Source organism: Mus caroli, chromosome X (genome assembly GCF_900094665.2).
Source record: "Mus caroli chromosome X, CAROLI_EIJ_v1.1, whole genome shotgun sequence".
Taxonomy (NCBI): domain Eukaryota; kingdom Metazoa; phylum Chordata; class Mammalia; order Rodentia; family Muridae; genus Mus; species Mus caroli.
Genome location: NC_034589.1, coordinates 150,766,742 through 150,792,420, shown reverse-complemented (window position 1 = coordinate 150,792,420; position 25,679 = coordinate 150,766,742). Strand labels below are relative to the sequence as shown.

The following is a 25,679-nucleotide window of genomic DNA, read 5'->3' as shown; positions in this document are numbered from 1 at the left end:
AAGGACTATAGACAATAGGTAGCCACTATTTTCTTTTTGAGTAACAAGATAGCTCACCTTTCCCCATGGGGGATGAGTTACAGTTGCTATCTAGGTTCCTGAAGTTCTTGTTTCTCTTCTCTTCAGTTTCCTTCTTTATCACCAGATAGTGAGAGAAAACAGGAAGTAGTCCTAAGTGTACTCTGGCTTTAATGCGTACTGACAGTGGAGGACAGTAGGGCTTGAGTCAGGGATTCAGCCTGAGAAAGTAACTAAGAACCTGGGCTTGGGCTTGGAATCTATAGCTTACTGGCTTCGAAACTTTGCGCAAGGTACTTAGTGTTTTCCTGCCTCAATGTCATCATCTTAAAAATGAATATAGTAGGAGTATCTGTTTTTATAACTGAAAGAGTAAAAATCAATAGGTCACTTAGTGTCTGACATATGACCAGCCATACACAGTCATTAAGGGCTATTATAATTATTATTACTCTATGCCAAATGAAACAAAAAGGATGAGATCTAATTGGAAAATACAGGAAACTCAGGATAGCCAGAGTAGCCACAAACCAAGGATGAGTGCTGGCATAGAGCACGTGACCACTTGTAATAGAATTCGTTTCTTTCTTTCTTTTTAATGGTAATTGGGAAGATCAAACCCCGGCTTCACAAGTGCTAGACCAGTCATTTACCCATGAGCCACAAGCCCTTTGTTTTTGTTTCGTTTTTTTGCTCTTTTTGAGGCAGAGTCTTGTTGTGTAGTCAAAGCAGACCTCCAACTTGTGATCTTCTTGTCTCAGCCTCCCTGGTGCTGGGATTACAGGTGCTAGTAGCACATGTACATTCAAATCACTTTCTTATTCATGTCTGTGACCTTTTAGGAGCTTCACTCTTGCCTGTATCATTCTCAGGTCCAGATCATCGCCAGTCACCAGTTTCTACTCATAATAGAAATGGGAAGGAGAATCTGTTGGCAAGAAGCAGGTGTAGGCCATCTTTCTTCAAGCTTCCCTCATGGAGAACACAAGTCCAAAGAGACTTCTAACATAAGTGAAACTAAGGCAAAGGAGATGGATGAGTGCTAAGTAGGGCGTCTGTATATCCTTTCAGTCTTTGCCCCTACAGTCTCCCAACTCAGCGAGCATCATCTCTGTGTGCAGGATTTGTAGATTTCTTTATTTTCTTGAAGATTTTTGTCTGACCAAGATGCACCATCTTTCATACTTTACCAGAAAAACTCTTGATAAATATCTTTATTCATCTGGCAGCTTTAAAGGCTCGCTGTAGTGAAAAAGTGCTAAACCAGAGAAAACAGGATAAAACAGGTGTTCTCAATTCCTTCCAACGTGCATTGCCCTGCTGACAAACTAGTGACATGTCGCTATCCCCTGTTTCTGGAGGATTCTGGGGAAGCCTCAGTTTTTGACCTTTAGTGCCTTGGTAATATTCCAGTGTTTCTACCATGCTGATCACAGGCAGAGTGAGGAGGGAGTATGTGCATTATCAGCACTGATACCAACCTGCTGTGTGCTGGAGCTTCACTTGCCTCTGACTCCTTCCTGGGGGTTCTTACCAGCAGGCAACATGAGCATCCACCCCTTGGGATCACATATCTGTTTTAGTTTAGGACACTGTTTTTAACCCAATCCCTGAACATCGGCTAAAATGGAGCAGTACCTTTGCAGTTGTTGCTTGCGAGGAGACTTTTCTTCTGTATACGTTTAGCTTATGCCACTAGGTGGCACTTTAGGGACATTGCAGGAAATTGGCACAACTGGATTTATGTTTTAAAGTTTTTATTGACATATAATAAAGAAATATCAAAAGATCTACATTGAGTGTACAACTCAATCAATTTTGAAAAGGAGAATACACACATGTAAAATACACACAAATCAAGAAGTGGAATATAATCAACACTTCAGAAGTATCCTCCGCCCCATGCTGTTTTGATATACTTATGTCCTTAGGATTAACATTGTTGTGACTTCTAGCAGCATATGTATTCTACTTGTATAAGTTGAGTTGTGTGCTGTTTATTTTTGTCTGACTGCTATTGCTTAAGTGATGTTTGAAATACCATATATGATCATTGCTGTATAGTATTCTACTGTATATGCAAATATTGTAGCTTGCTCTTGTTGATGGATATTGGGAAGTTTTCAGATTTTGGCAATGAGGAGTAGTGCAACTCTGCACCACCATGTCTAAGCTGTTGAGTGGATCTATTTTTATTTTTGAGGGTATAAAGCATAGAATGTTCTGGGTTATAACCTAGGTGTATCTTCAGCTTTCATAGAAACTATAAACAAGTTTACAAGGTACAGGCATACTTTATTAGTGGCCCTCCATTTCCACTTGCTCATTCTCTTTTTTTTCCAGATTTATTTAATTTTGACTTTTTGAGACAAGGTCTCAGTATGTAGTTCTGGCTGGCCAGGAACTCGCTGTGTAGATCAGGCTGGCTTTGAACTCACAAAGATCCATCTGCATCTGCATCTCGAGTGCTAGGATTAAAGGCATGCTTCACCATGCCCAACCAGATTTATTTATTTTATTTTATGGATATTGATGTTTCTTGCATTTATGTCTGTGCACCATATGTGTGCCTAGTGCCTGCGGAGGTCAGAAGAGGATACTGAGTCCCCTTGAACTAGAGTTATAGATAGTTGTGAGCTGCCTGTGTAGGTACTAGCAGGTCCTCTGCAAGAGCAACAAGTATTGCTAATTGCTGAGCTATCTCTCCAGCCCCCTCTTGCACAGTGTCATAGGTGCTAACTTATTTTATAGCTGCATCCCAATTCTTAGATAGTTTTTTTCCTCTTCTTCTTTTTCTCTTTCCTTTTTTGTAGTTCCTTGTTGGCAAGCTATTTTTAACTGATATTTTAAAGCCATATTTCTCTCATAGATAAAGTTCATCCAAAAAGGCTTTGTCAACCCCTCTTTGGACATTTGTAATAGCTTGACTGTGAACTAAAAGTAGTTTGAAAAGACACTATTCTACTACTCCATCACTCAGAGACAGCAATGGGGAGAAGCAAAGAAGTTTTTTCAAGACCTCATCATGAGATGCCTTTGAATTGCGGGCCTGTTTGGACAGGCAAGAAAAAGAATTGCATAAGGCATCTTTATTCAACTTACTCATGGGGAACTCAACTCTCAGAAGAAGCCTGCCGTACACAACTGTGTCTCTGGGGACCATACTGTGTATTCTACTGTAGGTGCGTGATAGAATAGTGTGTGGATTCAGCTCAGACCTCTGTCCTGTGAATAGAAATTGTAAACAGAAAAAAAAACAAACCTCAGTGATGGTTAAAAAATTTTGATTTGATTTTACCCCCAAGTAAAACACTTTCCTTAGTTGTATGAGCAAATGTGTTTCATGGATATTGTCCATAATCCGATGGGTTTCCACAGTCCCCATGAGGTTTGACCATATGACTGCTGAACTCAGGGTTTAGTTTACAGTTATTGATTTCTGTCACTGAACTGTGTCTGGGATTCTTGGCAGTGTTTTCTCTGGTATCTTCCATGGTGGATTGATGTGCTGCGAGGAAGAGGGCGCTTCAGAGGTGCTCAGTGCAAACTGGCTGAGTTTAAAACAATTGTATTTTCGTAAGTTCTCCCACCCTGTGTTGATAGGAATAATATCCAGTGGCACAGATCTGTTTTGCGGATAGTTCATCACTTTTACTCTAAACTGAAGCCAGCATGTTCTCACTGTTGGTTTTCATCTGTTCTACAAGGGAGAAAATGTCCCTTGCATTGAATTGGCTGCTATTTACAATGACAGAAACTATGCCTAAGAGATCAATTGTACCTTTAGTCCTAATTATAGCAGTTTCTGCCGTTATTGAACAGTCATTATGTAATTGTGCTTAGCATTCTGGATAGATAGTCTCCTTAATCCTCATAGTGCTGTGAATTAGATAGATTATCCTCATTTTGCTGATGAAAAGAATTACAGTTTAGAGAGGTCAAGTGTGCACCTAGTACCTGCTGTGTTCTGTGGTCACAGTTGCCTTTTGATCAGTGTTGAGTTTGTTGCTGTCTCATTCCATTTGTTGATTACAACACCCCTTGTTTGATGGCACATAGGCTATGTACTGGGTAAATGTTGACAAAACAAGGCATGCATTGTGTTCTCAAGGGGATTACAGTTCACTTCTATTTCTCTATTTTGCATGTAATTGGGTTGTGGATTGTAGGAAGCTCTGGACACTGGTTGTAGAACAACAGAGAACTAGGGTGCTGCCGGCTGTTGAGTCTACATCTTTTGTCTAGGTTTCATCACATGGCTTTCTGGTGGGACCTTGTTGAGCACAGACGTGGCCAGGTGAAAATCAGGCAGTCACTGACTTTTAGGATGCTGAGATGATGCTGAAAATCCCCAGAAGGCGTCTGCAGGGTTGTCCATGTATCTCTCTAGAATCTAGCGATCTAGAATCTAGGATCTTCAGGATTAAACAAAGCTTGAATTTCTTTTTTTTTTCTTTTTTAAAAATAACTTATTTTTATTTTATGTGCGTTGGTATTTTGCCTGCATGTATGTCTGTGTAAGGGTGTCAGATGTTGGAGTTATGGACAGTTGTGAACTGCCATGTGGGTGCTGGGAATTGAACCTGGGTGGTCCTCTGGAAGAGCAGCCAGTGCTCTTAACCACTGAGTCATTTCTCCAGCCTTGTGTTTCTTTTTCTAACCCATGGGTATGGGCATTACAAAAATTTCAAAGTCACCAATTATTCATACCTTGGCAAAGTTCTGTAGTTAAACTTAAAAATAAAATTGGACGTTTTTGTTTCAAAATCAAATTTTAAACTAAATTTTCCTGCTAATATGCATTTATAGTTTTATGACTTGCTCTCCCATTCCATGTATAAGTAGCTGAACAAACCTCTCAAGAGTACCTGTGGCTCAGTCCTGACCAGCATCTCAGAGACTTGATTTTCTCATCTCTTAAATAAGGAATTTGATCTATCAGTACCAAATTCTTAAATAAAGAGTTGGTCTGGGATGGCTGCATAAAAATCGCACAGGGGCTTGTTAAAATCGGTTTCTAATGTTCTATCCCTAGGAGAACTCTGATGAGGAAAGTCTACAGTACTGTCTTGATATTTGTAGTTTATTAAACTTCCCTAGATGATTCTCTTCTGTCAGCTGTATTTGGAAGCTACTGGGCTGGAAGATTTGGAATGTAACTGTGCCCAGCACAGGCTCTCTGTGGTTGAAGTAAACTGGTTACGAGTCAGTTGATGGAAAAACCTTTGCTGGCAGAGGGATCATGTGTAGCAAACCCCCATATAGTGGGGGTTCCACTATATAGCTTTGAGTTAGGATGAGATACAAGCTGAATTACTCCACACAGGATGGAATGGTCTGGATAAAAAACCTATAGGCAGGGGAAAAAAATCTGCTCAAGGTTTTGCAATAGCCCAGGTGGGAAATGTGGAACAAGAATTGGATTGTGTTGGATTATGTTATTTAAAAATCTATATTTTATCATCGTCATAGATGGTTTCTACTCTGTTTTAAAGCTTTGTGTGTGTGCATGCACATGTGTGCATGTGTGTATGTACATAGTTTTGTTGTCCATGTAGAGATTAGAGGACAATTTTAGGGTGTTGATTCTCTACTTCTATCATTTAGGTTCTGTGGATTGTACTCAGGTTGTAAGGCTTTGTGGCAGGTGCTTTTACCTGCTAAGCCACCTTGAAGGTTTCTCTTATGTTTTTTACCAAGGATACCTTCATTGGGGTTACTATTGCTGGGATGAAACACCATGACTAAAAGCAACTTGGGGAGGAAATGGTTTATTTTGCTTGCACTTCCACATTACTGTTTGTGGTGGTTTGAATGAGAATGGCTCCCGTAGGCTCATAGATTTGAATGCTTGGTCCCCAGTTGGTGGAACTGTTTGGGGGAGGATTAGAAGGTGTGGCCTTGTTGGAGGAGGTATATCATTTTGGGTGGACTTTGAGATTTCAAAAGCCTATGCTGGGTCTGGTCTCTTTCTCTTTGCAATTTGTGGATCAGGATGTAAGCTCTCAGTTACTGCTCCAATGTCCTGTCTGCCTGTCTGCTGCCCTACTTCCTGCCATGATGGACATGGATTCACCCTCTGAGACTGTAAACAAGCATCCAGTTAAATACTTTGTTTCACAGCAATAGACACTGCTCATTATTGATGGAAGTCAGAGCAGGAACCGGGAGTCAGCTGGTTCAGAAGCCATGAAGGAATGCTGCTTTTTGGCTTGTTCCTTATGGATTTCTCAGCCTCCTTTCTAATAGAAATCAAGAATACTAGCTCATGTGTGACACTACCCACAATGGGCTGGGCCTTCTCACATCCGTCACTAATTAAGAAAATGCCTTACAGGGTTACCTACAGTCCTATCTTACTGAGGAATTTTTTTTCAATTAGGGTTCCTTTCGTTCAGATCATTCTAGCTTGCATCAAGTTGACATAAAAACTAGCCAGCACATGGGCCATGATATTAAAGTCAAATAGCATGTTCTTCATTCCAGAAGTACCCAGTCCATGTTCTGTGTTCTAAAAGTATATTCCACAGAGCATTCCTTCTGCTGGATGCTAACGGCAGTAACACAAAAGGAAGGAAATGAAGCCAGTGAGTCTAGGACGTGCTATGGTCAAGCAAAGGCAAATGGTTTCTTTTCCGTTGCAGCATTTCAGAGCACAGAATGTACAATGTGTTCCGTGAAGCTTCAAGGAGGAGATGGGTGAGGCGGTGCTTTCCAAGCTGATCTTTATATATTTCCTTTTATATCGTGAAGGCTGGCAACTATGGCTTAGAGCCAAATTTGTCCTTCATCATTTTTTTTTTTTGTAATACTATTTCTTGGAACACAACTATGCCCATTCATTATATTGTCTGTGGCAAATAGAGGCTGCCCATCTTCCATACCTAAAATATTTATTGTATGCCCCTTTATGGAAAAAAAAACTTGCATGTCTCTGCTTTAGACAGTTCATGGATTAATCTTCTGTGTAGCTGCATTAGAGAGCTACTGCCCCAGGGAATTATGTGGCGTTTTTCTAGCACTATGCCGTGATGCACCTGCTTAATTATATTCAGTTTCTGTGTGCCCATAAATTTTTCCGTCTTGCTTGGAGCTATTTTCTCTCTTAGCTATTTACCTATCATCCCAGGTCAAAGCTGGAGATCCTTATCTTTGTGTTTTTGGGGTTTTTTGTTGTTGTTTCACGTAAGTATATTTCATCAGTTACCAAGCATGTACTCAGTTTGTAGTCTAAATAGTTCTCTTGACTGTATGTTCCCATTCTTGTCCACCTGGCGTATTTTATTGTTTATTTTAGTTTCTTAAGATAGGGTCTCGATAGATAGCCCAGGCAGTCTTTGACCTTGCAGTTCCCCTGCCTCAAATCACAGGTGTACATGGTTTACATAACAATCTCCTCTAGTCCGGGTTTCTTCTTCGGCATTATAATGGAATTCCCTTCACTTAGTGTGGGTTGCATCTAGTCCTTTCCACTCACTGGATCGAGAATAAGCTTTTGAAAGTGCATAGGAAATCAGGTCACTCTCTACATAAAAGCTGTCAGTAGATCCAATGCCCTCAGGCGAAGCTCCAAATTCTTAACAGTCACATATATGGGGCTAAAGTCTGGTCAGGAAAACGATGCTACTTCTTAGTAGAAGAGATGTAATTTAAGGGATTAGGAATGTACCCAGAGGATTAGCTATTTCCATGCTTCTACCAGCTGCAAGGTAGGGAAAAGCATAGAAGTGGGAAATAGTATCAAATATGCTTTAGGTAGTGCAAGGTCATGGAGCCCTGCCAGCATTCTTCTCTCCATATCCTCCCTCCCCTTACACTACCCTAACCAGATCCCAAATTCTGGGACATTAGAGCACCTTCAAAAAAGAAAACAGAACCAACTAACATGTGTAACTGTCTCTGATGAGGAATTTGGGAGTGTTTTGGTTGATGGTTCTGACTCACAGTCTGTCATGAAGCTATTGTCAAGAAATCAAGGAAGGAAAGTCAATGGGGGCTAAAGGTTCTCCACTGCTAAGGTGGCTACTGACTGGAAACCTCACTTCCTTGCTTAGATTCCATGTTAGGACTGCTTAGGTATCCTTCATAACATGGCAAGTGGCTTCCTGCAGGACAAGTGATAGAAGAGACAGAAAGGCCCACATAAAGGCAAAAACAAACACGGGGTGGAGGGGGGATGTTTAAGAACACTTAAAGTCCCCTCTTCTGAGAGCATGTTGTGTCCTACCTCATGTCAGCTTCCCTGTAAGCAGAGCCTGAGGTGAAGAATATTAGAAAGTGATTTATTAAGGGAGTGCTCTTCGGGAAACAAACAAACAAACAAACAAACAGAAAGAGGAGATGGAAGCATGATGAAGGGAAAAGAACTAAGCCTAATCTACACAGAAAGATTTTAGTACATAAGTTACAACTCAGCTATCCTCTTTGAGGCAGAGTCAGGAAACTTGCCTTTATATCTATCTATAAGTGAGTTACTCATTATCTCTAGACTGCTGGGGGTGAGTTTGGGAGGCAGGCTTCCTCCATTGAGAAGATAGTAGGTTTAAGATCTTAGTAGCTAGCACTCAGGGCAGCTAATTGGATGAGTGTGTACCATCTATGTAAAGGTGATCTAAGCAGGACACCATGGAACTTTTGACAGCTATTTGCCTCCTTCCTATAGCTCATATTTTTACCATGGCCCCTGGCATATCAGAGGCAAAAAAAATATCTCTATAGCTGACTAAATGAATGCATAGAAGCCTCTCTGCAGCTGTTCTGGTAAGTCAGATAAGCAAAGGCCATATCTCATCAGCCATGGGAATACATAAAGCAACAGGTTAGTTTTTCACATCCAGAGCGGTATCATCCTGTTATCTAATGAGGCTGTTTAATTGAAAAATTAGAATGAAAATATTTTCATTTATATTAGAGGAAGAAGAATATTAATATTAAAACATTGTATATGTGGTCAAAACAAGTGGTTGGGAAGGTGTAAGCCCCATTAGAGAAACTACTGCTGGTTTGGTGGCTTTTTTGATACATTTTTGTTTTAAGATTTATTTATTTTTATTTTATGTGTATTAGTGAGCACAATACTGGCATTGCTGGTGCCTGGAGGCCAGAGAGGGAATCAGATCCCTTGGAACTGGAGTCATGGATGGTTATGAGCCACCATCTGGGTACTGGGACTTGAACCTGGGTTCTCTACAGGAGCAACCAAGTGCTCTTGGCCACCGAGACACCTCACCAACTCCGTTACAGTTGTTTTATTAAATGAACATGATATTCCTGTCATATTTCTTGCTAAGACACTATGCTTATGTCCATAGATTAGTGGTGCTGTCACCTTTGACCAACGAAGCTACATTTTGCATGGAGGGATGCTTATAACTGTTCAAAGTGCTGAAAATAAGCTACTGTTATATGTGCAGTCCTAAATGGGGCACCCTTATCACCCCCTACAAGGCTTATGAAACATCACAGAAGAGAGGGTGGAAAGACTGTAAGAGCTGGAGGAAGTGGAGAACTGGTGTGAGATGTTGACTTTCAGACATGACATGCTCATTGCCCTTCTGAACTCACAGTATCCGAATTTGTAATTACCTGTACAAGATCAGTATACAGTTGGTCCCAACAAAATCTGGCATGGAAGGGGGAGGAGCTCATGAAGCTCCACCCCTCCCTTAGCATCTGTAGGCAATTAATAGTGGCTACAGGAGGAAGAGATTTTCTTCAGTGTTGTAGCCACTAGTAAGGTGCCTACATTCCTGTAAACAGCTCTCTCGCCTGTGCATTTGCACGCAACCCTAGTGAAACTAATTGGGTCACCAAAAAATCAAAACCCAAAACAACAAAAAGACATAAATAAGGGAGAACTCATAAGGGAGAGGAAAGGATCAGTGGGAATGAGAGGGGGACATGAGAGTGTGACAGAGAAAATATGATCAAATATATACATATATATGAAAAATCCATAATGAAACCTGTATGTATAATTAATATAAACTAAAGATGATGAAATAAACATGTTATATGTTATATATTTTATATATATATATATTATATATATTCTATGAATCCATATACATATGTATTTCAAGCTTCAGTGACCTGGCTGTCTGCATACTGACGAGTGTATGTTGTTTTACATGGAGTCATGAAGTTACGACTGCTCTTTGTAATATCAGTTATAAGCCAAATGGATGCTTGTTTCATTGGAATTAAAAGGTGGACTTCAGTTTATACAACCAAGACTTCTGCACAAGGCCATACTGTTGACATAGTAGAGTCTTCCCCACCTCCAGTTTCTTAAATGCACAGAGGAAGAAGGAAGCTCCTGAGGCCCTCCTGCCTTTATGGATGTGTAAAGAAATAGCAAAGGAACCCCCCCCCACACACACTTTCTGCTGCTAAGCCTGATGTGAAATGTAAAGCCTTTGCTATTTTTATGAAGGGAAATGGAATAGCTTATTGTGATGAGGCAGTTTTGCATGTCTAAATCTCATCTTCAATTTCTCTTACCATAGAGTTAGTTTTTTTCTCCCTGTACCACCTTCTGACACTGCCTCTCCAATTTCTACATTCCAACCTTTGTGAGATTCATCCCTTTGAATACTCAGTAGATGAACCCAATTCTAATCAGTCCTGGGGTAACAAAACATGGTAGGGAGGTCCTGGGGTGCTTCCCAAGGACACTGTTGGCAAGATTCTCTCTCTGAGCTAATATTAAGCAGTTGTCTGTCTTCAGTCATAGGGCAATAATACCCAGGTCACTACATACAATTTCAGGAAGGTACATTTGTAAATGGAAAAGCCTTACTGCTGCCTCCCTGGCTTCCTACCAGACTGCTGCTTATTTTTAGGTGGCCATAACAAAGTCAGTCTGCTGCTTTTGCTGGGCTCCTAATCCTCATTTATGTTGAAAAGGTCAGTTTGTCATCTCCCTCAGTATTTCTATGAGGAAACTTCACCCATCTCCACAGGGAATCGGTGGAAGATACAACCTCTGCTTGCTTTGTAATGGAAGGGAAATCAACAGGCAGTATACCTGGACCAGCTACTCCTCCTCTGCGGTGATTTGTCCCTGCACACCTGTGGTCCCTGCAGGGACATGCTTAGACTGGGGGCCAGAGCATATACCTTTCAGGTAATAAATTACAAGTGGCAGGTAGGAAGGGACCTCAGATTCAAGATGGGTTCTTCACCAGAAGCCCTGTATTTGAGTGGATGGGAAGCTCTCAGCTTCTAGGAAATGACATTTCACTCATGGATCTTGCAGAGTGATTCAGAACTCCCAGGGACAAGGGGGTGAATGCTACACTCTCCAGACTGTTGACAATGTATGGCTCCTGGAGAGCTTCACTCATACTTAACATGCCTCTAAACAAGCTCTCCTTATTCTTCCTTGTGGTGGTTTGAGTAAGAGTGGCCCCCATAGACTCATACATTAACTTGGGGGTAGCATTAGGAGGAGTGGCCTTGTTGGAGGAAGTATGTTACCTGGAGTGCACTTTGGAGTTTCAAATACCTAGACTAGGCTCTCTCTCTTCCAGTTGCCTCCTGATTCAGATGTAAAACTCTAGGCTCCTTCTCCAGCACCATGTCTGCCTGCATGCAGCCATGCTTCCTGCCATGATAATAATGGACTAAACTCTGAAACTGTAAGCCAGACCTAATTAAATGCTTTTCTTTTATAAGAGTTGTTATGGTCACAGAGTCTCTTCAGAGGAATAAAGCCCTAAGACACTGCTCCTTCTACACTTCCTGTCTGAGAGACTGGCCTCAATCTTCTGATATTCCAGGCTACAGTTCTGATTGTCTGAGTATATACACGTATCTTAGCTAGGATTTCCATTGCTGCAACAAAACATCATGACCAAAGAGCAGTTGGGGAAGAAAGGGTTTATTGGGCTTATACTTTTACATTGTAGTTTGTCACTGAAGGAAGTCAGTACAGGAGCTAATACAGAACAGGAACCTGGAGGCAGATGCTGGTGCAGAGGCCATGGACAGATGCTAGTTACTGGCTTGGTTATCATGGCTTGCTCAGCCTGCTTTCTGATAGAACCCATGACCACCAGCTCAGGGATGGATCCACCCACCGTGGGTTGGCCCTGTCCTATCAATCACTAATTTAATCAGCTAACTCTAGTTTGTGTGTTGAAATAAGACTGGCCAGTACAATAGACCTTCATGAGTTTACTTTGGACCTACCTTTCTCCTCACCCACACATGTATATCTTGTAGCTGACTGTATACTACATCTCAATCAGACCTCAGCTGCAATGTCACCTCCTAAGTCTTAACTGCCCTACAAGAATGAGTGCTCCTATAATCCCCACTCCTCTACCACACTACATTGAAACATGCATCTCTGATTATTTATCTACTTCTTCCACTGGACCACCAGATGGTTGTAAGTAGAGCTGATCCTTGTTTATCTTGGAGTGCCAGCAAAGCTAGCCAGCAGTGGCTGTTTGATAAGTAATGCCTTGCAGGAACAACACTGAGGCCTATGAGTGCCTGAGGCTGTATTGCACCATGGTAACGAGCCTAGCTTTGGAACTTGAAACCATGGTAACAAGCCTAGCTTTGGAACTCAAAACCTGGCCTCAGATCCTGCTGTTTGTACGATCTTTGGGTGAGTTTCTTGACTTCTTTAAGTTGTCATCAGCAGGCTGGGGATAATCCCTATTTCTTAAGGTTATGATGATGTGACATAATAATTTATGCAGAACACTTGAGAAAGGTCTGTATGACACATGCATAGAATTCAGGTTGTCCTGGAGTCTAAGCATAGCAACAGCAGCAGCATGAGTACCACAGCCATCTCTAATGGAAGGAGAAGCTGTGAGAAGCAGGTGGAACTTGACATCAAGCATGCTGAATGCGTGGATCTAGATTTAGAAGAGGTAGGAGAGGAGTTGTTCAGGATTAAATGTAGGAACAAGGGTTGGAGATATTGTATAAGAGTGCTTGCCTCCCAAGTATGAAACCTTAGGTTCAATCTCCAGTCCTGCAAAATGAATAAATAAATAACTTGGCCAGTAAGGTGGCTCAGTGGGTAAAGGTGGTTGCTGACAAGCCTACCAACCTGAGCAGGATCCCTGTGACCCAGATGTTGAGGAAAGAGAAGTAACTCCCACAAAAAGTCCTCTTTGACTTCCATACATGGACCATGGCACACACGTGCATGCACACACAATAAATATATTAATAAAAAAGAGTAAGTAAGATTTAGGAGCAGATGGTGTTACCCTGGGAAAGAATGAACAGGGGAAAAATTGCAGTAGGGGAACTAAAGACAGAGAACCCTGAGACAGTCTACATTTGAGGAGTGAGAACAGTTAGAGCAGAAAAGGGAAAGAGAAGGACTACAACTTGGAGAGTGTCACTTCTCCACCACCTGAGAGCACCAGGGGTGCCATTTTGGAAGGGAGGTGAATGGGGAGAATATAAAGGCAGCCAGAGTCTGCTGCTAGCCTTAGCTTCCTAGGAGCCAGTCTGTTCGCTGGAAAGAAGGCACACTGTAGGAGGCTAGAGATGGCCAAGCAAGGGGCAGAGTGGTAGTTGTTTGTGCTGCCATTTGAGGGGTTTTTTGTGGTGTGAATTAGATTTTGGGCAAATGAAGGACTGGTACCAGTAAAATGCAGAAGTCATTTTGCTTCTAGGTAGCTGGTTTTTCTCATCATGTCAATATTTTGCATCACTGGTTAATAGCAACTGAAAGCAAAGTGCTCTACCACAGCTGAAGGTACAAAGCCTTGGGGACATAGAGAGCCTTATGTACCATTTACCCTGTGTTCCTCTTGGCTGTGTTCTATGTCGTGAAGTGCTTGGGAGTATCCTTCATCAGTCTTTGTGCACTTAATAGTCAGCCTTTCTAATTAGTCATTACATATTTCCTTCCCTTTTAATGGCTATGTTTATTAGAGTACTTCAATTTTTAAAAGATTTGTGTGTGTGTAGAAGCCAGAAAAGGGCATCTAATCTTATAGAGCTGTGTTGTGAGCTGCCTGGTGTGGGCGCTGAAAATTGAACTTCAGTTCTCTGGAAATGCAGCTCTTAACTACTGAGTCATCTCTCCAGCCCACATAGTGTTTCTTTATTAGGAATTTAATATTGAAAATTATGGGTCTATTATGAACTGATTGTTTTTCTCAGTATTCCTTTAGTCCTTTCCTAACCCTTTCTCATTTAGTATTTTTTTAATATTTTTTAAAGTGTTAGTTTTTTAAGAAATCTATGAAAATATATGAGATACTCACGGTTCCCTTTCTTGATACTGGAAGGAGACGTGGAAGGGATTAGCAAGGTCTATGGTGGAAGCTTTTCCCCAAGGATAACTGCGTATCTGTGGTGTGGTCTAGACCAGTATGACTTGGTCTTCCTGAGTAACTCTTTTCCAAAGTGTTCTTGGTCATATGTTTACACAGTTGGGTTTTACCTACATACCTTCTCTTTGATCTTGTTGCAGTCTGAACCAGTGTCTGAAGCTGATTTACACTCTCAGCTGAACAGAGCTCCTTCCCAAGCTGTAGAAAGCAGTCCAACAAAGAAGGTAAGAGCAGCAAAAAGATGCTGGGGCGGTAGCATAAACACTTCTTACAGAAACTTGAAAGTTTCCACCAAGATGAATGTGACAGATCCACAGTTCTGAAGTGTGAATTCTTTTTGAAGATTAGGATCCTGAAGGTTCTGGGGCTGGGCTATGGATATCCATGGTAGTTTGTACTCTCCTCAACCTTCCAACTAAGCATGGCTGCCTTGCTTTTGACAAGATCAAAAAATGTTTTGGAGGAGCAGGAGAGGTGGCTTAGCATTTTAAGAGTGCTTACTGCTCTTGCATAGCTAGGGCCTGGATTCAGTTCCTAGCATCCATATGGTGGCACACTACTTTCTGACATCTGTGCTCATTGTACATGTCTGGTGCACATACAGACAACATAAAATTAAGTATAAAATGTGGGGAGAGCTGGGTGACTCTGGTAGCCTCCATACATCTGCTAATGAAGCAGACAAGTAGAGGTGGTATGGCTTTGCAACTTTGGACTTCACTTGGTTTCCAGTGTGCACACACTGCTCTCCCAAGAGTGCAGCCAGCAGCCAAGGACCCTCAGTTGCATCAAGTTTCATGCATACCTCACTTCAAACAATGGCACAAATTACTCTGGCCTTTTAGTAGCCATTTAGTAGTTATACATTTGTGGTCAATTTCCTTTGAAAAATGCCCAGAACATATCAGGGATGAGACACAGGGAGCCCATTTGTCCTGAACTAGTTTTGGATGCATGTGCATTAAGGCAAACTGTATCTTCTGCATGAAGTTTTAAGGGAAACCTTCTATTTACCATTTTTATGTCTATACATGCATGGTTGGGTGTGCATATGATTAAAATAAGATATATCACAAGAAAAGACATGCATAGTGAGGAAAAGGCTTATATAATTAAAGCCTGACAATCAAATAGAATCCTCCATATTACACCTTTCAGAAACTTGCTCTTTCTTCTGGCCCCCTAAGAGAAAGCCCCAAACAATAGCCCACTGATTTCTGCAGTGTATCCAATCCTATACATTAATGAGACTGACTTGATAATGAGACCTACAGAGGCAGATTGTTCAGTCTGTTTAAATCAAGCATCTTGCTGCTTTGCCATTCATGTGCTCGTTTTGAAACTCTTTGAATAAGACAGCAAGAATCTGGAACCGTCTAGTTTCAGACAGCAACCCCAGGTAACAGTGAGACCCTATTAGTACCCCTTGTGGTGGGTAGGACAGCCTCCCTTTCTTGGCACCATGATTTCTTTCTTTTCTTGTTTTGTTTTGCTGTGTGTTGGTTCTCTCCGTCACTGTCCCCAACCTGTGTCAGGCGCCTTGCCTTTGCCTGACCACCCTGCTCTTTCCCAGCTGGCACTACTCACTATTGTGCTCCCCACTTACTTTCTCATGCTCCTTTTGGTCTTCAGTATTATCCCTTAGGTCACTCTCTTAGCTAAGAGACCTTATCTTGGGCTTAGAAGGTGACATGGGGTCCTTGAACACACTGGCTTTCTGTTTGACTTCATATAGGGATCAGGAATAGAAAAATGATGAGCATATGACTAAGACCAATATAGACTTTAAAATATATTCTTCAAAAAGGCTCAGAGTGAGGCAAGAGTCAGTTTTGTCTTCAATTAGAAGAGACCTTGTGGTTATAAAAGAGTAATTCTCAACCTTCCTAATGCTGTGACCGTTTAATACAGTTCCTCATGTTGTGGTAACCCCCAAACCATAAAATTATTCCATTGCTACTTTATAACTGTAATTTTGATACTGTTATAAATTGTAATATAAGTATCTGAGGTGTTGAATATCTGATCTGTGACCTCCAAAGGGGTCACAACCCAGAGGCTAAGAACTGCTGTTATATCAAATCTATGTGACTTTAAATGACGAGAAAGTATAAATTGTTTACAACATTAAAAAAGGACAGGAGTAATATCACTAGAATCTTCTTTTATTGTCCTTCTTGGTAACAGCAAGGGTAGTAGATTCCCAGTGTATTTTAAAAAGACAGATGGGTAGGGTATTTGCTGGAACCCATTGCCAGCAGCCCTCCAGGACTTGCTGAGCCAAGTATCAGCTATAGGTCTGTGGTGTGTGGTTTGAACAGAGACGTCTTTTGATCTTGGGCACAGAACTGTGAATAGTGGCAAGAGAGATGGAAGGATCATAAAAAAAGTTTTTGAGCTTTTTAGGTTTATTTTTAATCCACAGGATGCACCACATGCTCAGCCTCCATCAAAGCCTATTCGCAGGAAATTCCGACCTGAAAATCAAACAACAGAAAGCCAAGAGCCTGCTGCTGCAGTTGGAGGGGCAGCTTCTACAGCAATGGTGAAACCCCATCCAACAGTACAAAAGTAAGTGGCAAAAAGATGAGTGAAGAATGTGGGGGGTTTTCTCTTACATCTGCATGCATATGTATTTGTTATAAATGTGTTTGAATTTCTGTTCATAGCCACAGAGTTTGATGGTTGTCATAGTCATCTCTGCCTTGGTGATGGTGATTGTGGTGGCATTAAAGGCTCCCAGTCTAATAGTAGACTTTATACTCCTGTTAGCCTGACCCAGAGGAGCAGACAAGTCCTAATCGAGTGTTTGGTTTGGTTTCCCGTCTTTCTCTCTTTTCTTTCCTTCATAACCCTTTTTGTGTTGGTCCAGATTTTCCTATGAAGGGGTCAGTATGGCAAGGGCCATTTTCTCTCATTTCATGCCTGATCTTAAGTTCCTTTAGGGCATATGGCCAGCTCAGAGATTATAGACTCCATTCTTGGCAGAATTGGGGTATGAAGTATGATTTGAAAACATCTTCATGCGCCAGCTGGGAAAGAGCAGGGGCCAATGGGGTGGTCAGGCAAAAGCAAGGTGCCAAGATTCGAGAAAAAATCCTGACACAGGTTGGGGACAAAGACAGGGAGAACCAACACACACAAATACGGACGGAAGTGTGGTAGTAGAGCTCCTGTTATTAGTTACCTCAGTACTGAATCATGCAGTCAGATCTTCCATACCTCCCTTACCATCTGGAACAGATACTGGAGGAATTGTGGAGACACCATGGTCAGGACCAAAGATCGAGACACTTTGGACAAACCACTCTCCTTAGAAGGCTGTCTTTGAGATCTATTCTGACGTTAGGTGAAATATTGAAGGCAAAATCCCACTGCTGTTGCTTGACTCGAAGTGATCCATGCTGGCCAGTATGGCAAATGCTTGTGCTCCCTTGTGATCTTTCTGTAGAGGGTTTCAGATCTCAGAGGCTCTGGAGCCTTCCTTCTGCCACACCACTGTGGAAAGAACAGCAACAGGTGCAGTACAGGAAGTGATTTTCTGCATCATCGTCACCTTCCTAACCAGGAGTGTAGAGTTCTGTCAGGCACAAAGATGGCTATGTTTTCCTTCTTCATTTCAGCTTCATGTTAATTCCAGTCAGTCACTGGTGGCCACATTACCCTCCAAGGTAGATTGCAGGCATCTGGTGAACTTCACACAGAGAGATGTTGCTTTCTTCTTTTGTTAAATCACCTTTGTTGAAATATAATTTGCATAGCATACACTTAAGTGGCTTTTAGTATATTCACAAAATTCATGTGATCATCACCACAGTATAATTTTGGAAACTTTTCTTGTTATCTCCAAAAGATTCAATGCCCAGTGGAAGTTGTTCCCTAAGATCCCTTCCTGCCCAGCTCCTGGAAACCACTAATTTACCCTGTCTTTACTTTGCTTACATTTTACATTGATATAGTTATGCATTATGTGGTCCCTTGTGTTTGACTTTTTACTTTTGTTAGTGTTTGCAAGGTTCATCCATGTTGTAGCATGAATTAGAACTTAATTTTTTTATGTGGAATACTATTCCTGTAATTCTTTAAGGGATTTTTGTGTTTCCTCTTTAAGGGCTTCTAGCTATTTATTTGTGTTCTCCTGTATTTCTTGAAGGGAGTTATTTATTTCCTTCTTAAAGTCCTCTATCATCATCATGAGATGTGATTTTAAATCCAAATCTTGCTTTTCTGGTGTGTTAGGGTATCCAGGACTTGCTATGGTGGGAGAACTGGGTTCTGATGATGCCAAGTAGCCTTGGTTTCTGTTGCTTAGGTTCTTGTGTTTGCCTCTGAACATCTGGTTATCTCTGGTATTAGTTGGTCTTGCTGTCTCTGACTGGAGCTTGTCCCTCTTGTGGGCCTGTGAGCCTGTGATCTTAGGTGTGTTCTGGGGAGACCAGCTCTCTCCAGGCAGGATTTGGGTACGGAGGGCTGTGGAACAGCCTTAGCTATGGGGCGCAGATGGAGACCAGAGGATCCTGTCTTCAGCTGTTCTGCTGTTCCTGTGCCCTGTACACTCCTGGCTGGTCCCTCTTTGAACAGTTATTGGAGCAAAAGTGGTAATCTCACCTGTGGGCTTAGGAGTGAAAGCACTCCTGGGAGACTAGCTCTCTCTGGGTGGGATTTGGGTGCAGTAGGCTGTGGGACAGCTTTAGCTCTGGGCTGGAATATTATTCTATTCTATTAGTGTTCCACATATTATTCAGTGATTCATAAATCAGACCTTTGGGTTATTTGACCTTTTTGCATATTTTAAATAAACAGTGTTATCTGTGTTCATGTTTCTGTGTGAACTTTATGTTTTTGTTTTTCTTGGGAATACATATATGGGTAAAATTTGGACTTACATGGTAATGCTATGTTTAACACATTGAAGAAGAGCCAGATTCTTTTTCACACTGACCAACCATTCCATTTTATATCTTCAGCAATGTCTCTGAGGGTTCTAGTTCTCTACTTCTTTATCAATAGTTATCTAATTTCTATAAAAATATTTTTGAGATTATAATATAATTGCATTAACCCTTTCCTTTCCTCTCTCCAAACACTTCCACATGCCCCCCCCCCCACCTTGCTCTCTTTCAGACTCATGGCCTCTTTTTTTCATTAACTATTGTTACATTCATATAGCATTCCTAAATACATAACCACAACCTGCTCAGTCTATATGGTGTTACTGGTATGTATGTTTTTAGGGCTGACCACTTGGTATTAGATAACCAATTGGTGTGCTCTTCACCGAGGAAGACCATTTCTCTTGCGGCATTCCTTAGTTGCCTGTAGTTCTTTGTTTAGGGTTGAGGCCTTGTGATCTTTTCCCTGCCCATGTTAGCATGTCTATTAGTATTGTCTTCTTTCAGGTCATGTTTAGACAGTCATCTAGTAGTGACTGTAATGTAGCATCTTACAGCAGTTTTGATTTGCATTTCCTTAATGATTAAATATTGTTGAGCATCTTTCCTTGTACTTATTGGCCATTTAAATATAGTTTTGGATAAATATTTACTCATATCCTTTGCCCACTTATAGTTGAGTTATGGGACCTTTTATATAATCTGTATAAATCACCTTTGTCAGATACATGACTTTCAAATATTTTCTCCTATCCTGTTTGTGTTTTTTCCCTCTCTCTGTATAGTTTGAAGTACCAAGTTTACATTGTGTGTGTGTGTGTGTGTGTGTGTGTGTGTGTTTGAGAAAGGATCTTACTCTGTGACCCTGATTGACCTGTAACTCAGTTTGTAGACCAGTCTGACCATAAACTCACAAAGATCTACCTGCCTCTGCTTCCTAAATTCTGGGATTGAAGGTGTAATCTCCATGTCTTACTTGGTACTTAGATTTTTATTGTCATATTGAAGAAACTCTTGCCTAGTCCAAGTTCTCAAAGATTATTTACTTAGAAAAGTCTTGTCACTTTATAGCTAATGCTGACTCTTATGGTCTACTTTGAGTTCATTTTGTATCTCATGTGAAGATGAGGTTCAAATTCATTATTTGACATAGTAATTATATAGTTGTCCCTATAGTATTTATTGAAATGGTGTTTTCTTCTATTCATTTGTTCTGTGAATGTTGTCAGCATGCTAGTGTGGGGATCATGTAGTGTTTAGCTAAGAGACTAGTGCACAGGTAACAGTGTGAATAGTCAGGGCCTAAGTTTTCACATGAGAGGATTTTATACAGCTTCTTAGTTTAGTTCCAAGACCAGCTTATTTTGGCACAATAGAATGAAATTTAATGTTCATAATTTTTCAAGGCTTGGAGCAAAAGACAGAATATACAAAATGTTTGGCTTACAGGTCTTTCCCAAGTCAAAGTTTTGAGAGGGACGTAAGCTCAGATTTCCTTAGACACGTGCTATATGAATGTAGTTAAGTCACCCCTGCCCCACTTTTTTCTTGTTCACAGTGTTAGTTGCTAGGTACTGTCTTTGAGCCCCAAACATTTTCTATAAGCCTAATTCTCCAATAGAACATGAGGAAAGGCTAAAAATAAAGTAGAACTCATTGTAAACCTGTCATCAGCTTTTATAGAAATTAACATAAAAAGTGAACCATGGTCAAAAACAAATTCAGCTTTTGCTCTTACATTGCCCACACAAAGAAATAGTAAGTCTGTCCAAATAAACTGCTGAGTCCAGGTTATGTGCACTAAGCATTTCATAATGTGTCATCATTAATAAGGACAAACATGAAGTTGGCTTAGAAACAGCTGGGCCTAGTTGTTTCTTTGCCCAATCTTTCTTGTCTACTAAAGATGAACCTTTGGAAAATAGGATTATTCATGCAGTGTGGAGACAGAGGACACCATATGACAGTACCATGGCCTTGGGCCACACTCTGTAGTCTGTATTCTTTGCTCTAACTTCAGAGTGTGTTCTAGCAGCTAGTATAGACTGTTTGTTTGGCTGCATGATGTTCTCGATGTGGTTGGAATTTTTTTCTTTCCCTCCTTATGCTTGATATATTGGGATTGTCTAAGGGATTGATGGCTTGAATACCTGATGGAAGTCTTCCATTTCCAACAATAGAAAAGGCAATACAACTTTGGGACTCAGAAGATGCACCCAATTTTCTTGGGAGAAATCAAAGCCCAGGGATAAGGCTAAGAAGATTTATCCTTTTCCTAAAGGCAGTATCTCATGTAGTCATGGCTGGTTCTCTGTGTATCTAAGGATGAACCTCTTGTCACTGCCCAAATGTTTGCATGGCAGGTGTGAGCCAAAATATGTAGGCTAATATATTTTTTTTTCACTTAGAGAATCCTCTTTATATTCCTTTTTGGAAGAATTTTTTTTTTTTTTTGAGATAGGGTCTCGAACTATAGCTTGGGCTGGTTACCTCATTAGCCTAGGCTAGCCTCAAACTTCTGGAAATCCTCTTAACTCAGCCTTCTGAGTGCTGTGTCATAGGTGTGAGCCACTATGCCTAGCTTATATCCTTTAAAATAATAAAATATATTTTATAAAATACAGGTTTCAGATTCTCAAAGAATAAGTAAAAAATATATATTTCAAAATTCAGATTTGCTACTTGAGCAGAAAATACACTTCAGAAGAGTAGGATTGCTCTGTTAGGAAACCAGGCATCTTGTCTTCTGTTATTGATTTTGTTGGGATTTGCCTTTATTCATATGCTAATGGTGACTTGTCACCAATGTATTTATATTTCAGGTTGCATGGAAAGGGAGAAAGAACAAATGGAAAGAAAAATCCCCAGCTTATTGCTAAAATCTTTCTGATCTCACTGGCTTAAAGCTTAGTCGCATGTTCTTACCTACCAAGGCAACAGAGAAATGCAATTTATGGTTGGGTAATGTGATGATCAGTATTACCTGTTAACTTGACCCAGCCTAGAATCACCTGGGAGGAAGGAAGAGGATCTTAAGTAAAGACTTGTCTGGATCAGGTTGGCCTATGGGCATGTCTGTGAGGGAATTAATTGTCTTGAGTTTTAATTTATGTAAGAAGATCTAGCCCACTGTGGCTGCTTCCATTACCTAGGCCTTTGGTGCTGAGAATATAAATAGGTTTGCATGCATGTATTTCTGCATGCTCTTGACTATGGATATCATATGACTTGCTGCTTTGAGCTCCTGCCACTGTGACTTCTTTGCTGTGATGGATTATAACCTGGAATTGTAATCAAATAAGTCCCTTTCTTATCTAAACTGCCTCCTTGTGGGGGTATTTCATCACAGCAACAGTGTGAAACATAAGAGTAGGGCAGGTGGCCACAAAGCCAGTTGAAATAGAAGGGTTATAGCATATGGAACACAGGAGGGCATAAGGAGAGCTTAGTTGTAGAGAGCTTGCCTAGCACACACATGGCCCTGAGTTCAATCCCCATAAACACCACAAAACACCATAAAAACTCTTTTGAGAGGTGCTCTGCCTCAGACTCTCATGCTGACAGTGCTGCACAGTGCTTCTGCTCCATGTGATAAGGTGGCATTCAATGGAATGAAACGAAGCCAGGATCTACTGGACGGGCTTCTGCCTTTGAAACAGAACCAGTTGTATTCCAGATTGGAACATGGAGGAAAACATTAGGGTAATTTGTAGGGGAAAACTTCAAAAGCAATTAAGAGGCTAAATAAACACCTTTCCTGAACTGTAAACACATGCCCTATACCAAACATTGGTGTCTAAATTGGGACCTGATATTTGCTTTACTTAGGACTCCTTTGGTTAAAAATGAGAAACAACAACAACAACAAAATAAACCAAAAATCAAAACAACAATAACAGCAACACAACAACTTGGAGTATCTTAGCATATTCTTTGTTGACCCATAAAAAACTTTAAGGAACCACATTCATTTTAAGGATGTAGGGGTGATTTATAGAAAATAATTACAGCAAACCTTTGGATTCCTGAAATTTCTCTAGTCTTCTGAAGGGTATTTGTCACTTTTTTTTCTGTGAAGAAGTCTACCACTTTCAGCTCCCCAGATTAATTGCCTTGCTAAGAAGGGCCATGGTTGAACTGGACGCATAACTATGACCAGTTCTCTCTTATACCTAGGAGAGAGAAGCTGTTTAGGTAAGGATGCCCCAGCCTCCAAGTGTGAAACTGGAAGTGAGGGTTTCTTCACACAAGCATGAATACATGATATCTGCCCACGTCGGTGGAGGGCGGCAATAGAGACAACAGTTCTAAGTTGATTCACATAGCATGCTAGTACTTTAAGGATGGAGAGGCATCTGGTTCCGATTGATCTCTTTCTGTAAACTTTTAAAAAGTAATACCAAGCAAACATTTTTTTTTATCTCTTACAGATTGTCCCAATAATTACATTTTACCTAACTAGGATAATTCTATACCATTTTAGAACATATTGTCATATTGTGTAGATTTGTGGAACAATCACTATAATCAGTATGATGGCGTCATACCTACTTTCTATTATCTAACATTCATAGCCCCTAGCAAACAATTGCCTAATTTTCCATTCTTATAATTTTGTCATTTTAAGAATGCTATATAAATGGATTTGACATTTTTTCCCTCAGTATATTTAGTTCATTAAAACAAAACAAAACCAACCAAACAACCAATCAAACAAATAAAACAGTTCAGGACACTTATTCCAAAGAAAGGAAAACTTTCATCCCTTAACGTCCATCTGAATGTGGTAGATGTGTGTATCAGCCAGCACTACGAAGCAGTGTCCCGTGACATGCATATAGCAGTCTGTTTAGAAAATCTCCTATTAAGTGATACTTTGGTTGTGTGTAGTTGCTGAATATCTCAAATATAGTTGCTGCAAGCATCTTTGCATAAGTTTAAAAAAAATCTTATTAGATATTTTCTTTATTTACATTTCAAATGCCATCCCGAAAGTTCCCTATACTCTCTCCCCACCCTGCTCCCCTACCCACCCACTCCTACTTCTTGGCCCTGGCATTTCCCTGTACTGGGGCATATAAAGTTTGCAATACCAAGGGACCTCTCTTCCCAATGATGGCCAACTAGGCCATCTTCTGCTACATATGCAGCTAGAGACAAGAGCTCCTGGGGGTACTGGTTTGTTCATATTGTTGATCCACCTATAGGGTTGCAGACCCCCCCAGCTCCTTGGGTACTTTCTCTAGCTCCTCCATTGGGGGCCCTGTGNTCCATCCAATAGCTGACTGTGAGCATCCACTTCTGTATTTGCCAGGCACTGGCATNGCCTCACATGAAACAGCTATATCAGGGTCCTTTCAGCAAAATCTTGCTGGTGTATGCAATAGTGTTTTTATTTGTAAGTGAATTTTCTTTTCTTTGGGATAAGCTTTCCTGAACTGTGATTTTTTGGATTATCTGCTAAGTATGTGTAGTGGACTGAACACGGGGTCCCTAATGGGGTCCCCAATGGAGGAGTTAGAGGAAGGACTGAAGGAGCTGAAGGGGTTTGCATCCCCATAGAAAGAACAACAATATCAATTAACCAGACAACCCCCCCCACCTGAGCTCCCAGGGACTAAGCCACCAACCAAAGAGTACACATGGAGTGTACTCTTATGTACAGCCTCATATGTAGCAGAGGATGGCCTTGTCAGGCATCAATGGGAGGAAAGATCCTTGGTCCTATGAAGGCTTGATGTCCCAGTGTAGAGGAATGCCAGGGAGGGAGGTGGGAGTGGGTGGGTGGGTGGGGAGCACCCTCATAGCAGCAGGGGGAAAGGGGATGGTATAGGGGGCTTCTGAGGGGGAAGGGAAACCAGGAAAGGGGATAACATTTGAAATGTAAATAAAGAAAATATCCAATAAAAAGAAAAGACACTTCCAATTTTTCTTCCGAATGGAGGTTCCATGTTACATTCCCAGCAGCTGTGTATGAGACATTGAATTTCTCCATCTCCTTGCAAGAATTTGGTTTTGTTCCATTTTAATATTAGCTCTTTAGTAGGTATTTAAGTCGATGACATTGTGATCTTAATTTGTATTTCTCTGAAGGCTAATGATATTTAAAAACTTTTTTTTGTGTGTGCACACTTGTGTGTGTATTTGCCACTGCATATCGTCTTTGGTGATACATCCCTTCCTATCCTTTCATGATTTTCTAATTTTTTTTTGTTTTTAAGGAATTATTTATTCATATATTATATGTAAGTAGCTGTCTTCAGACACACCAGAAGGGCATCAGATCTCATTACAGATGGTTGTGAGCCACCATGTGGTTGCTGGGAATAGAACTCAGGACATCTGGAAGAGTGGTCAGTGCTCTTAACTGTTGAGCCATCTCTCCAACCCTCTTTGTTTTAAATGTTGCATTTTGAGTCCTCTCCTCTCCTCTCCTCTCCTCTCCTCTCCT

General features: G+C 40.9%; 1 protein-coding gene across 11 annotated transcripts in view; it reads left to right on the top strand.

Annotated features, from left to right (window-relative positions):
• The window catches only part of Reps2 (RALBP1 associated Eps domain containing 2), a 229,181-nt gene that overhangs the window by 185,090 nt on the left and 18,412 nt on the right, over positions 1-25,679 (top strand). For all 11 annotated transcript variants that reach the window (XM_029473672.1, XM_021152943.2, XM_029473675.1 and 8 more), the window contains 2 exons: positions 14,477-14,560; positions 16,762-16,907. In XM_029473672.1, the coding sequence (XP_029329532.1) occupies positions 14,477-14,560; positions 16,762-16,907 (230 nt within the window). The remainder of the gene's footprint in view (positions 1-14,476; positions 14,561-16,761; positions 16,908-25,679) is intronic.